This window comes from Solea senegalensis, linkage group LG5 (assembly GCF_019176455.1).
Source record: "Solea senegalensis isolate Sse05_10M linkage group LG5, IFAPA_SoseM_1, whole genome shotgun sequence".
NCBI lineage: Eukaryota > Metazoa > Chordata > Actinopteri > Pleuronectiformes > Soleidae > Solea > Solea senegalensis.
The window spans coordinates 14,595,921-14,610,892 of record NC_058025.1 but is presented as its reverse complement, the minus strand read 5'-3'; the positions used below and the strand labels follow the sequence as shown (position 1 = coordinate 14,610,892).

General features: G+C 41.1%; 1 protein-coding gene across 1 annotated transcript; it reads left to right on the top strand.

Moving 5' to 3' along the window:
- Window positions 1-2,559: 2,559 nt before the first annotated feature.
- LOC122769944 (beta-2 adrenergic receptor-like) lies at window positions 2,560-4,968 on the top strand. Its single transcript, XM_044026862.1, has 2 exons — window positions 2,560-3,521; window positions 4,302-4,968. Exons 1-2 carry the CDS (start codon window positions 2,662-2,664, stop codon window positions 4,351-4,353), a joined length of 912 nt encoding a protein of 303 aa, XP_043882797.1. The 5' UTR covers window positions 2,560-2,661; the 3' UTR covers window positions 4,354-4,968.
- Window positions 4,969-14,972: the final 10,004 nt, after the last annotated feature.

The window sequence follows — 14,972 nt, the reverse complement described above, 5'->3', positions numbered from 1 at the left end:
CATTGGACACTCTAAATTAACCCTAGGTGTAAAAGTGGTCAAAAGCCTCATGGTCAAAAATACCATCAAACAACTAGTCTGTGTGCCATACGTGTGCCACATAACCCATGGTGTGGCTTTACTTCACAGCTTCACACAACGTATAATGGCTCCAACACTCACTTTTATCAATATTCTTCTACTTTTCTCCACAAAACTCAATCATAAATAGTCAAAACACTAATATTCTTCAGCAAAACCCTTGTTTCTGGAGGAGTCTCCAAAGATTGTGATTGTGGGATGTGAATGACCTGCGTCTGTACAAACTACACGACTTTGTCCAGAGTCAGAATATAGTATCAGTGTAATGTTGTCGCTGTATGATTTCCAAGTAGCACTTTCTTTCCAGTGGTGTGCACAGAGATTTCAGGGGGCCATGGCTCAATTAAAAAAGGCACCCCCTCACAATTATACACTGGAAAAAAAGAAAAAGTTACAGAGGCAAATCTACTCACTTACATAGTTGTTTATTTAAGTGGCATACACTCATGCACATGATTGCTATGGCTGTACTGGCTTTTTACAAACTGATTGTGTGAAAACAACAACTTCCAACTTAAATATACTGTGGGGTATTAGTACAAGCTTTTAATTGAGAATTAAAGCAATGGGCCACATTGAAATATAATATGATTGTGGGTGATTCTGTTAAATTGTACTGTGCCAAATACAAGTTACTGACCGTACAAAACAATGATGCAGCATATAACGTTTGTCCTCCGGTTATGCTGCATACTCATTAAATCATAAAAACAACTCACTTGCCATTACAGACATTTTAAAGCAGTGTACAACGTTTAGTGAATGTTGACTGCAGCCTGATGTAAGTCAATACGTTTTACAACCACTAGAAGGAGCTACAAACCATTGTTTCAAATCAGCAGAGATTGTTAGCAGTATTCATCTCAACTAGAGCTTGTATAGATTAATATGCACGTTAGTAGCTCATATATGGCCTTATGTTTCCAATTCAGTATAATTAAATTGTCCAGAAATGTAAATCCATACATATAATCCACTTACTGTGGATTTAAATGTGTTCTGCTCCTTGCTTTATCACTTTTTAAACACACTTCATTAAATCACCTATCTGTCTCAAATAGTAGAACGTAAAGGCAGACAGGTCAGGGTCTAAATGATTGTTTGAACACAGCATTAGGTGTCAATGTGCATGTTAGTAGCCACAGTGACAAAGGGACTTCATTGCGTCTTCTTATGTTTGACATATCCTGTAGTGTCCTTAAGTTAAACAGGCCCATATAAAAGTCTTTTGTCTACCCTATATATAAATATATATTTTCATTCATAAAGTATAGTATGTGATTTAAATACAAAATTAAACAGCACAATAAATGTTGTGATTGTTGAATAATTACAGGACTACTTTACAAACGTTCCAAATATGATTTATTGATGGGAATCCGGAGGTTTCTTTATTAAATGGCTACTAAACTTGTGTGGGAAAAAAATAGAAAATACATTGCTTGCATAATCTAATTTTAAAGACATGCAACAGAGGCAGTTGTTAGCAAAATATTAAATCATTTAATTTAATCATTTACAGATGCTAATGAAAACTGACCCCTATTTTTATTTCTTAGTTTTGGGCCATTTCAGTTCCTTCGGATCAAAATGTGGTTTCATACTGCCCCAGGTGTTACAGTGCATATACAGTATGTGTATGTACAGGCATTGATACTCTATGTGTAACCATATTTTGACACATGCTGTAAAATATTTCCAGGATTTCAAAATTGATTACATCATTATGATTTTGCAGGCTTAATTTACAATATAATACCATATTTGGGGAAATTAACACACTGTGCATAATCTTAAGTGTGTTTCAAGTGTAAATAAACATGTGATAGTTGAATAATTAAAGGACATACGACTTTTCAAAAGTTCCAAAAAGGATTTATCAATGGGAATCAGTATGGGACCGATACTGGTCAAAATCGCTGGATCGGGTATCGGACATGCAGATACAGAGGTAAAATCCTGTGGCGTGCTTCAGCATTTTTGCTGAGTCATGTTAGAACTGTTTATGTGTTGTTTTTGGGAGAACAATGTTTGTTACACTGTCAGAGAATTATGTATTTTTGGAATGACTCAGCTCAAATGTGTTGTTGTTGTTGTGTCGTCATAGTTTCAGGTCTAAAATGACTGTATCGGACTGATATCAGTATCGGTACAGTTTGTGATGTCTATCTAGTACATCCGTATTTAGATAGATAGATAGATAGTAGGAACTGTAAAAACATAGATTCCATAGTAGTATTTGTGCAGAAAAAGTAAGTTAGTTTATATGTTTTTACTTTTATAATATAACCTGATGGAATAAATATGACTAAGATTAGTTTTGTCTTATTTATAGGCCTCAATTGTTGTGTGTCATCATTAAGGAGCTTGTGGACTTGTTTTCAGTGGGGAAAAGTCACCCATGTCGACCGTTGGCTACCAAAAAGCTTGGCTACAAAAATCAGATCAGAGTGCACCTGCCACAGCTGAACAGCCACATGTAGAGTAGCAGCACAGCTGTCTGTCTTTGCTGCTGCTGCTGCTGAGAGATGAAGATCTGAACTCTTTTTCATAGTCAGACACAGGTTTCTTTTCGCACTGATGAGTAACCGCAGCCAGGGCCTGTCTCTTGTTCTCCCCCCTACGAGCTTTGGGAATGTGATGGTGCTTTTGTTCAGTGTTTTCCTGGCCACAGCCATCATTTTCCTCAACATGTCCGTGTCTCTCTCCATCCTACTGAACAGGGCGCTGCGCAGCGAGAACCGCTTCATGTACATGCTGAGCACCTGCCTCAGTGACATCTGCTCCGGCGTGTCTTACTACTATGTCGGCGTCCTCGACGTGAGGGACGCCTTCAACTCCCCCACGAGCACCTTACACATCGTACCCACATTCTTAGGTCTGTCCTACATGGCCATTCTGGCCGCACAGGCCGACAGGTACCACGCAGTGGTGTCACCTTTCAAATACTCGCAGCGCATGACCAGAAACAGAACCGTGATAGTCATCTGTGCGTACTGGATCTACGCTTTCGCTATTGTGGCTCTGCACAACCTGGTCGCACTTGGTGTGGCCAAGCAGATCACGGGCATCAGCTCGTTTGTGGCCAACATATTCACAGTGATTATAATGATCGGGCTGAATATAAAGCTGTTCATCGTCGCCAGGTACCAGCTGGAGAGGGAGCCGCAGTCTGCAGAGAGGGAGACCAAGCGCGCGTCCGTGTATCTCATTCTGATCGTGGCTGTGTTCTTCCTGGCGACGTGGCTTCCGATATTCTGTCATATCATCGTGTGTAATTTCATTGGTTCGGTCTGCTACAACTTTAAGAACGAAGGCACCGACCCTCTGCGCATTTTGCCCCGCGTGAATGCAGCACTGACCCCCATCCTGTACATCTGTGGCTGCGCTCCGCTCAGAGCCGCGCTGCTCACCAGAGTGTGGAGACCCTGCTGCGGGAGGTGAGAGGAGGAGGAGAAGGAGGGTGATATTTAAAACGTGATTTAAAAAAGAAAAAAGAAAAGCAGAAAACGTACTCTAACGTACAGGTGCTGAAGAAAACTGACTTCTTTTTATATTTAATCACTTAGTTTGGGGCCATTTCAGTTCAGTTCAGCTCATTTTTTCCGTTTACGCATGAGATCGAAATGTGGTTTTGGACTGCCCCAGGTGTTACAGTGCAAATACGTGTGCGCACAGGCATTGATACGCTGTATGTAACCACATGTTGACCCATACGCTGTAAAGTATTTCCAGGGTTTCACAATTGATCACATCATTATGGTTCCGCAGGCTTAATTTACAATATAATACCATAGTTTGTGAAATGGATATAGGCTGTGCAGGGTATTTACTGTATCTGAAATACAGGATTTATGAAGGAAAACATGAATCACCAGTATACTGTGTATGACATGTGAAGTTACAGTTAAATACAGTATTTATTTAGGACTAATACTAGTAAATCACTGTAATATATGACATGACTTGCATTAGTTACAAAACAGCAGCTTTCAGTGATTTATTACAAAATGACACAGTGGCCTTTGAAAGTACAATTTCTGTGACACAGCTATTCGCTGTGAATATATGTAATATAGTAACCAGTCAAAAATTCTACTTGTGGCACTCTTTCTTTCTTTTAAAAAATTGAATTAATGCCTTTATATGTTTTACTGTTACATATAAATCTTGCTGAATATGTTTTTAAATCCATGTCTCTGTCCCCTTCACTTTCACAGGTGCCTTGGACGATTCAGCTCCATCAGAAGGACTCAGGCAATTACTAAGTGACCGAATTGCATGATGGCTGCAGCAGGACAGCTGTCTGTTGCGTCTGTCTATTGTTTTCACTTCACGGTAAATGCATTTCAGATGTTAATCCCCAAAGAAGTGATGGAAAATGAAGTTAGTTTGTGTGTAATGAACACACAAAGTTTGAACTGGCTTATTTCTTTAGTGGTAGCCATAAAGTCAACTCCAACCTTTTTTCCCCATTTCTATCAGTCATTTTTTGTTTGTAGATCTTTGTGTTTATTCTCTTCAGAATACCTTGTTGTATTGGATACAAATGTGAAGTATGTGTGCTTGAGCTAAGGGCGTCATTTCATTGGCATTCCAACCACTTCATAAACAAGAAATGTCACTTGCACTTGCATGATTTGTTTTTGGTCAAGACACGGACATAAAGCATGTGTCGTGAGAAACAATGCGACTGTACATACTTCTTTACTTAGGCTACACTGAGAGGAAAAATGTTTTGTTGCAATGGATCAAAAAAGCGCAGAGAGCGAGGAGTGTGATCTAGTTCCACATACATTTGTGCTAAAAGACAAGTTTTTATAAAGTCTGGGAACTCTGTATGAAATGTTTAAAACCTGGTATTTCTGCCACCATACTACCAGGCTTTTGTTTACTATCTTTATTGTATATATATGTATATGTATGTATGTATATATATATATATAAAACCCCAATGTAACAGGTGATGTCATTTATATGAACCTGAGCTAATGCTTTGTTTGTTTATCTTGTCTGTGTTATTACAATGTGAGATCTGCTTTGATGCATCGTATGTGCAATTCATCAATGTTGAGGTTTGGTTGAAGTGAAAATATTGGAAAAGAATTAATAAATAAAAGGGGAAAAAAGTCACCAAAACATTAACAGCAAATGCATCAGCTTCATAGAACACATGATTTGTGTTCTATTTAAACACGTGTGAGCTAATAATCCAGAGACATGTGCAAAGAGTGTAAACAGGGCACTTTTACGCACTGGTGATGCAGTTTCCTCGGCAACCACAACGTGTCAGAAGAGCACTTTGGCTCGGCGCCATGAAGGCATACTGTCACGGTGTGAGAAACATGGGTGTGAAGGAAGTGAGATACTTGGATCAGTGTGGGACTTGTGATCTGGCAAGAAAATACATCCATATGTTAAAAACAAAATAACCAGATGCTATTATTAAAATAAAACATGTGGCAGATATAAGATGCGCTATAATGGGTGTGTGTGTTGTTTTCTATTGAATGAATGACTGGTGTGTGTGTGTGTGTTTTAAGAGGAGGAGCCAGCAGATCTCCACGCTTCCGCACATCTGGTGCCCAATTTGTGGCCCATAACCATCTCATCTAGTCACCAATATCTCAGGAGAAAAGGAAAAAAAAACATACAAATCACATGTTGTATGTGTGACCCCATAAACACATTGAAAGTGTCTTATTTTTGAAGATTTCGCAGCCTAAAATATGCACAGTGCACACATACTGTATAATATCAGGTTAGATGTTGATATGGGGGCCAATTTGTGTGGACAGAAAAAAAAACCAGTCCACCCTGCAAAAAAAACATGTTACTTGTGTGTATCTTTAATAAAGCATTAAATAAATCAACGATACACTTTTTTTTATTTCAAATGCAGCACGTGCCATTATTATGGCGAGTGAAAGTGCGAGTCTCTCCACCGCCCTGTCAAAACAATGTGGTTTGTTTAATTATTGTTGAGGGAGTAGGACTGAAAACACGTTTTTAAAAGAGCTCATTTGTTTGCAGCACAGACAAGGATCCAGCTTTTACGTGAGTAGATGGTCATGCCTGGTGCTGCTGAACACCCAGCAGTGTTATAGATTCTATTTATATATTTATATGGTATAGAAAGTAGATCGTCCTCTTCCCTCCTCTCTCTCGTCTTTCTTCCTCTCTGCCATCTTGCAGCAGGTACAGTTTGCCTGCCGGGGGTCCTGGGCTGCTGAGAAAGTGGCCAAACCCTCCCACAGTGGGACGTTTTCTCTGCTGCTGCTGCTGCTGCTGCTGCTGCACTCTGGGGCTGGTTCCTATTCAAATGTGGGTCAGGGGTGAGGAAGCCTAACGTCATAAGCTTGCAACATGGCGTCCCGAAAGCTGTGAGATGAGCTAGAGGATGGTAAAGAACGCCTGAGACCGATCCTACCGATGTGATAAGGTATTTTTAAAGAAACATTGGAGTGTAAATGTGTCGCGATGTCCTTTTTACGTTTCTACGCGTCGGATTGTGTGTTTTTCCCCCCCTCTATCTCGCTCTCTCTCTCTCAGCTGCTGCACGGTTTTCGTTGGTGTGTTTTTTTCCTTCCCCACAGCGTGCCAACAAAAAGCTTCTCCTGTGGCTCTGTACCAGTCTGCTGGGCACGCTGGGGAAGAAGCCCCGCTGCGGTTGTACGACTCGACCTCCGCGTCTCTTCGCCGTGAAATCAAACGCTTGCAAAAATTTTTGTGCTGTTTATTTTTGGCGTCGTGCGTTTTGTAAGAGACACCTCTCTGCCTGTCTCTCTCTGTCTGTCTCTCTCTCTGGGCGAGTGAGTGAGTGTATGTATGTGTGTGTGTGTATCAAATAATGAACCAGGTTTTCTGGTAAAGCGACAGAAAATGATCCGGCGCCGTGTGGCCGCAGCACGTTTCCTCACTTATGCTTTTTTCTCTCTCTCATTATCCAATAAGTTCATTGAATTGTTTGCAGAATTGCGCGAGCTAATCAAGTGAAGGCTTCGCGTAAATCGATCGCCGTCATGTTATGATACATCTACCTGTTTTTCCCCCCTAAATGTTTATATCTACATACATATGGAGCAATAGTTTCCTATTAATGCGTGAATTGATTTCGCAGTGTTGTTGTGGATTTTACGCTCGGGTTGTTGCGCTTTCATCCTGATAATCACTGATGATGATGATGATGATGTTGCAGCAGATGTAGCAGTTTCATTCTTCATTGTTTATGTGTCGCACACGATACACGAGTGTTAAGTAAGGCTAATTAAAACTGTGTGACACAATGAGCCACCGTGGTGTGCACACGGTTACATTGTAAGGTTTCTAAACGCATCGTGTGTGTTTTATAGGTGAGCTTCTGCTCTCCATCGACTATCTTTGTGATCACAGTGTGGGTGTAACGTTACATTGTGGCTTATTTGTCTTCTGCATTTTTGTTTTGGTTTTTTTTTTATAAAACACTGTTGCATGATATTGATTTTCACACAAACACAAAAAAAGGTTGAACATTAGTTCACCTGGCTCCTGAATGCTGCTGCTGCTAAAACAATGCATGAGCTCAGGTGTGGACGCAGCTCGGCTGTTCAGGTGATTAGAGTGGTTAAAAGTACCAAGGGGCTTGGAGATAATGAGGCCCAGGAATCCCAGTAATGTGGTTTTCTTTAACCACAATTTCAGTTGTGTGTATGTGTGAAAATCGTTCCTGGTCCACTACATATTTACAGGGAAGGGAAAACAGATTATATAGTCCTATTTTGTCTCTTCTGTTGTATACAATGTAAGTCATTCTGACAGTTTGTTTTATGAAATATTATATTTGTGATGTTTGACTTAAAGGTTTTGGACAGTGGCCCTCACTTGTCCAACAACAACATATGTTGTTGGACAGCCAGTTTGCGTTAACAATGTTTTATTTTTAGCATTGTGTTCACTTTTATGACACTCGGTGCCTTTTTTTTTCCCCATTGATAACTGGAGTTTCCGTGTTCTTTTAATGATGAGACACTAGTTTACATACAACTTCAGTCGCCACTTTAGGGCAAACATGAAGATCACGCTAACATCTATTTTCGTAACCTCTCTTTCTGCTCCGGGCTAGAGTGTGGTTCAGTCTATATGAAGATTATAGGACTATATTCTGATAGGTTACACCTCCCAGATGAGTAGTTACAATGTGTAGTCACCACCGCCTGTCAGCCAATTAGCTCAGCGTTGCTTGTCAGCTTTTCGGCTACATCGATGAACTCGAGGCTTGGCATAATGGATGTGAGTTTTTACACCGTCTATACATTTGCTGAGGCGTTGTGAAGCCGGAACATGGCTCCTGGCTGCGCTGCCTTAAACCGTTTTTGGTGACAATGCTGCGTCTGTAACAATGAGCTCCATCATGAGTGTAGTCCGTGTGATCACCCTGTGTTTTAACTAACTTTAACAGGGTGATCACACGCTGGTATCACTACCTGGACTCCACAGGAACAGAAAAGAGACCAAAACGTGTAGTTGTCAATTTACCGCCATGTTGTATCGCCAAGTTTCAAATATAGACATGTACACATTGGTACATCTAAGTGAATTTAATCAAGACAACTGATCAGTGTGACTAGTTTGATTGATTAGTATGGATTTCAAAGCGGGGCCTGGAGTGTAATATGAGGCCCATGTGTGTGCCTCATGATTCCCATGATCAGTGCGTTGGTCTTGCCTTATCCTACTTGTCCCGTCCTCTTCTCAAAACAGGCACACAGTAGTGTCCTGTGTACATTGTGACCATGGCCTACAGTGGCATGTGGAAGGAACACGATGCAGTTAAGAAGGCAATGTGTTCTGCTGACATGTTGGACGAGGACTTAAAGATTGTGCTTTGCTGTCATGTCTGTACAGATCTGTGTGTTCTGTGTTGTCTGTTCCAGGGCAGATTGGTTTGTTCTATGGCGAAAAAAAAAAAAAAACTCCTTAGGGCAGGGTTGTTGTTCTTAAAGAAGAAGACAGTCATTGGAATGTAGTGCTGATAGCCAGAAGGTTATGCGGTGTGTAAAGGCTGAAGGAGGAAGAGGAGGGGGGGCGGCTGCAGCTCTGTAAAACCTCGGACCATACAGGATAATTTCCTTACCCAACGTGCCCTCTGTCCTTAACCAAAACATTAGGCATCGGGTCATGTGGGTCTGCTGCTTTTTATGTAGCTTTTTCTTTTTAATCTCGTCATTCCCTAAAGACAGAGGGCATTTAATCACACTAATCATATGTTTGCTTGTTAGTGTTAGTGTAAGTGGGTGATTACTTCACTTTTTTCTGTAATCAAACCCTATTCCATTTTGAAAAAGAGATAATATACAATGAGACACAGTCAAAAACAAACAAACAATAGTATCAGGATAGAACAAAGAAAACAGGACAGACGAAAATGAGAGAAAATACACAAAAAAAAAACCAAAATCCACATGGAAAAAAAACTTTCCCTGTATAATCTTTTTTTATTTATAAAAAGTTTTCCATAGACACGGCTATTTATCAATTTTCTTTTAAAATAAAGTTTTATTCAGACAAGTATATATTACAGTGTATAAAAATCACAGAAAAGAAAGCCAGAGGGACTAAGGAAAGGAAAGAATCATCATAAAGTGACCAAACAAACTCCAAACATAAGAAGACGTCATGTAGCATATTTATTGTATATACACAAAACTGCAAGGGTGACATTTTCAGATTTTCTTTCACTTTGGGACCTAAAAATAGCTTTTCGGTGCTTTTCCTAAATGCTGGTTCCTTGTGGATAAAAAAGCTTAGATGCTACAGAACGTTTGTGGCTTCTCCTAAACTCGTTTTCATATGCATGAGGCCTTGCTGAGCTCACATAGATGGGTACAGTCTGTGTGTGTGTGTGTGTGTGTGTGTGCCAGCTGCTAAATAGTATCTCTGGTGTCTTTAGTGAAAGTCTAAGCCTTCTTCAGTCTCTAATTAATTTCTACACAGGGAACATAAGATGCGATTGAGTCACAAAATAAATGCTCAACGCACAACAGAAAGACCGTAGTAACTTTATATTTAATACCTGGATTTGCAGGTTAGCAGTTTTACCTGGGATTTTTATAAACCTGGGCAAACCCAGAGTCAGACTCTGAATTTGCCTGACTGTGCATCGCTGCCAAAAATGAAACGGATTAAGAAGATATTTGCGTATTCACTTTTTTCTTGCATTCCCACTAATGCCATTCAGGGCCAAAGCTGATTAAAACCAGTTATTTATTTTGCCTGTTTAAATTTGGGAATACGCAGGTTTTTTGACTAGTGTGAATGGGATACATGTGATCTGAATGTCAACATTCATGAAGTTCCTTGGATCCTTTGTGTCACAAAGTCAAACCCATTCAGGTTTTTTGAAAGGATTAAGATATGATGACATGAAGACGTAACTCTTGATTTTTAGATCCATTATAATTCTGTACTATGAAAGCAAATAAGATAAGCCATACTAGTACCACCTGGTTAGTTTTTTCATTCAAATCTTATTATTATTTGTTTATTGCCTCACTTTGTGTATATACTGCTGGTGCTGGAGTCTCCCCATCAACCACTGCTCTGTTAAAATGATTTGCCGCAAACTGTTTCTATTATTTAATCAGGGGATATTTACAGGCAGTGTTGCAAACTTACCTCTTTTGTCGCTAGATTTACACATTCTCCAAACCCTCCTTAAGTGACTTTTTCTCCTGGATTAAAAAAAACCACCTTGTGACCAATCCAGCATCTGCTTAGATGAACCCTAGTTGCGCTCGGAAGCCAGTATTTCTCCATTTGAGGTTGCACGCCTCTCTCTGCATGTCATTCAACTGACCACACAGCAGCAGCTGTCATGGACGTAAATGCACTCAAAGATTTCTCCCTTCGAGTGATTGCTTTATAAGCAAATGTAGCAGAGATCACAGCTCAGCCGTTGCCTTTTAACTTTTTTATATACATGTGGTTAATCTGTCAGACGGCATTGCTATGAAATAAGGATTGTAGTGCGGCCGCTTGGAAATGACTGCTTAATGTGTGGATGATGGGAACAGCCTCATTGAAAATGAGGCTGTATTGAAAAGAGGTTGGCCGTAAGTGACATCTCTTGAGTCCTGCATTGCTAGAAAGACAGAAGGTAAAAACACTGTAAAAAAAAAACCAAGAAAATACTGGACATCTGGACACTAGCAGTTTATTTTTAGCCTCATATAATGACCGTTTAGCTCTGCCTGAAAACTGGAATTGAAGTGAAAATATTAACATTCCTTTTAGCACTGCTTACATCTGGCCTTCTGCTCCAGTCATCTCCCCTCCGCTGTGTGTGTGTCGTAATCTGATAGCTTGTTATTGATGTTTTATCATGTCCTCTTAATCATGACTTTAAATTGTCCCATCTCTGGAGCTAATGACACATTGAATTAAATGAGAAGAGACCTAAGAAGTTTAATTAGCTTTGAATGACTGAACAGCAAATGTGAGGGAGAGGGATTTTGGGAACATTTTGATGTGTGTGTGTGTGTGCTATTTTTGCACACATGAGAGAGAGAGAGAGAGAGAGAGAGAGAGCACACTTGTATACCTGTTACTCCCTCTAGACTTGGCTGTGGCTTTAGTGTCTAGTGTTACCTGTGGCTGACATGTACACCACAGAACACATTCATTCATGACCTCCTGTTGTGATGTGATGGAGGAAAAAAGGGTTAAGACTCACATTGCTGCCATTTTTTTCCCACTGGTATTAATGCCCTGTCGTGTGTGTATTCTACCAAGACTATACATACCTGCACACAAGCATGTATATCTTGTATAACAATTCGGCAGAAATCCATCTTGTTGCACAGGACAGATCCACGTTTTTGCTGCTTCTCTCCATGTTTCCCTTCAGCAGAACTTCTCTTCTGAAGCCGTCGTAACTGGAATTGGATCCACGTCCAGACTTCCAGCAAATACCCTGTTTTAAAGTTTTTCAAACCGTTGGCCATATAGGCAAGGTTTTTAGTCTAAGAGAAGCCCACAGCAGGTGATATCACTTATTAGTTTACCGTCTGTAGTCTCTGACTAAAAGCAGTCTGATTTTTTTTCTGCACAACATGGCACCTGTTTGAACAGCCATGCTCTCTCTATGGGCTGCCAGTGGAAAGCAACAATGACACTTAAAGTGACTACAATGACACACAGCGTTTTTTAATTATAAGATTAATGTGCTGCAAACCTTGGAGACATATTAAATTAAACAGATGAATGTTTTATTTGCATGGCAAATCAGTGCATTTACTTTATCCTAACTAGCTGCACAATGTCTACTTAGTAAGTAAGAACATGATTTCCTGAACACTATGAAAACATTAAGTACAAAGGTATTAAGAATACTCGGCTAACGCTGCTTTATTTCAGCGAGGGAGTAAATATTTAATTTACACATGCAACAGGCTTCATGAAAAGACTTTCACTCGTGTCCATGAGCCTGACAAAGACCTGGCAGCGATGGTATCGCTGTGACAGCAGTGTTGCTGGATGAATGGAAACATCATTACTCGTATTTGTGCCTCCTTGTAACCAACACCCAACTGCGATTTACAACAGAAACAAGTCAGCTGGCTTTCACAGCAGAACAGCGTTCTATGTGTGAAACATGTACAGTCTTCCCTCCCACTGCAAACTCCATGCAAAATGCTGTTTAACAAAAAAAAAATATATATATATATGTGTGTGTGTAAAACTGCTCCCCCACTATCTGTAGTTACCCGTCAAAGTTTCAAAAATATGTTTTTTGAAACTGAAATCACAAATCATTTACAGAGATGGTTGTAATGTTTCCTGTAACGTAGCAGGTATTACACAGGTGTAAAGGAGCACGCAGAATGGGCTGCAGGAAAAAACCCCACAGTTGCTCGGTTTAATCTCCTCATTGCATTGAGTGAGCCGTCCTTTCACTCACGAGAGAAGTGAAACTCAAATAATTGCTGTACCCAGGAGTCCTGCTCGGATCAACCTTACCCATACAGCAACGTCAGCCATGTTGAAATGGCTCAGAGGTGGTCGCTCTGTGTTTGTATTTCAAACTGGCTTTGTACCATCCCCCTAACCCCTCCCCCACTCCCTCTGCCCACCAGCATACACTCCAGGCGTGTGTGCATGTCTTTAAGTGCACTGTCTCTGAGTGTGTGCACACACACACACACATCAAATACAGGCCTTGAGACTGGCTCTCTTTCTCTGTCTGCTTACCTGCAAATCCTTCTCTTCTGTGTAGTGTGGTGAGTGTGAGCATCTACACAGTTCTGAAAGTCATTACTGTAAAATATGTAAAGGATTTGGTATGAACCATAGAACCCTGCTATAAAGCCCATGTTGAATATGTTTTAAAATCCCACTTGGCCATGCTTTCTGTTGGTTGTTAGTGGACGACCTTTCACAGTAGTAGGGTGTGTTTTGTTATTACGCCACAGGACTTTGCCTCACCTCTGCCCCTCACTCCTGGCTCTCTACCCTCTGCTCAGGAGATTAGTGCCACAGCCCACCGCTCTCTGTCACCTTCGCTGCATGAACACTGACTCTGAAAGGTTTACTTGGTCACTGTTTAATCTGTAAACTCCGTGGAAAAGGGATGCAGTGGCAGGCAGTAGTAAATGAAGACAAACCAGATCGTCCAGATCTCTAGTGTAACCAGTTTAATTTAAAAGGACTGAAATTAAGTCACTGCTGGGGGGCAAGTTGACTCATCTTTTAACAGTTTTTAGTCCTGGTTCAACACACAGGATATGTTATCCAGAACTTGTCTGTCAAGTCTGGGTAAACATCCCTGCTCATCTATTCATCAGCAGGCCACTGAAGCAAGTTAATGTTTAGGCTCAACAGAAGGTTGCTGTGTTTTTAAAATGCACTTGACTCCTCTATCATTATGCCACATGTCATAAAAAGGTTACACTGCAGCAAGGTAAGTTGATCCTGTAGCTGCGCTTGAAGGGCATCATCTACACTGCTCTGCAGTCCGAGCATAAGCACTGGTATTGGTTGGTATGTAGTGCCATATTTGGTCTGAGGAAGTCCTCACCAGGGCATAATACCTTGTCTCTTGCCAACAACAAGACGTGCATACCCAGCGTAATGTAAACATTGTTCATGTTGGTCTGAAAGCATCATCTTTCTAAGGGTTCATCCATCGGTGACTTTTCACTTTAACCACAGTGCTTGCTGTGTTGTTATTGTAATAGAACATCCATCTTGAAATGATATGTTCCCTCAAAGAGCACTGTGCATTCACTGATAGGTCTGCACCGTTACGGTAGCTCTATCTGTCTCTTGTGGTATTAAGCCTGTTTTCCTGGGCAGCGCCACTGGAAGGGGAGCTGGGCCTACACGTGTACCACCCTAGCTGCATATAGATCAGCCGTAATCCATTAGCAGCTCCCTGGAATCCAACCGGCACGGCACAGCACTGGAGAGGCCAGTTGGAGAGGGTAGCTGTGTGGGTGATGGGGGGAGGAGAGTGAGGACTCAGGATGAGAGGAGGAGGGGGTGGGGGATGGCTCTTTTTTTTTCTCCTCCTGAGCTGGCTTCTCTACTCTGAGCCCAGCCCCTTTTATGTCGGTCTGCTGGAAAAGCCTCTTGAATCCCCCATAAAGCCCACAGAGGTGTGTGTGTGTGTGTGTGTGTGTGTGTGTGTGTGTGTGTGTGTGTGTGTGTGTGCGTGTGTGTGTGTGTGTGTGTGTGTGTGTGTGTGTATGTTAAGAGAAAGACTTGACTGATATATGGCTTCCTGGCTGGCATCGCAGCAGAGGCCTTTCTCTCTCGCAGCCCTCTTATCCCTTACCGCCTGCAGGTTTGAGTGCCATACGCCCCTGTAGCACATTCTGCAATTAAGTGCAGCAGACCTTGATTATGTATTGCAG

What these genes read in the sequence shown, in the direction of transcription:
- LOC122769944 (XM_044026862.1), top strand. Translation starts at nt 2,662, where the DNA reads ATGAGTAACCGCAGCCAGGGCCTGTCTCTTGTTCTCCCCCCTACGAGC. An exon ending in TGGAGACCCTGCTGCGGGAG is followed by an intron (nt 3,522 to 4,301) that starts GTGAGAGGAGGA and finishes TCACTTTCACAG; the next exon opens with GTGCCTTGGACGATTCAGCT.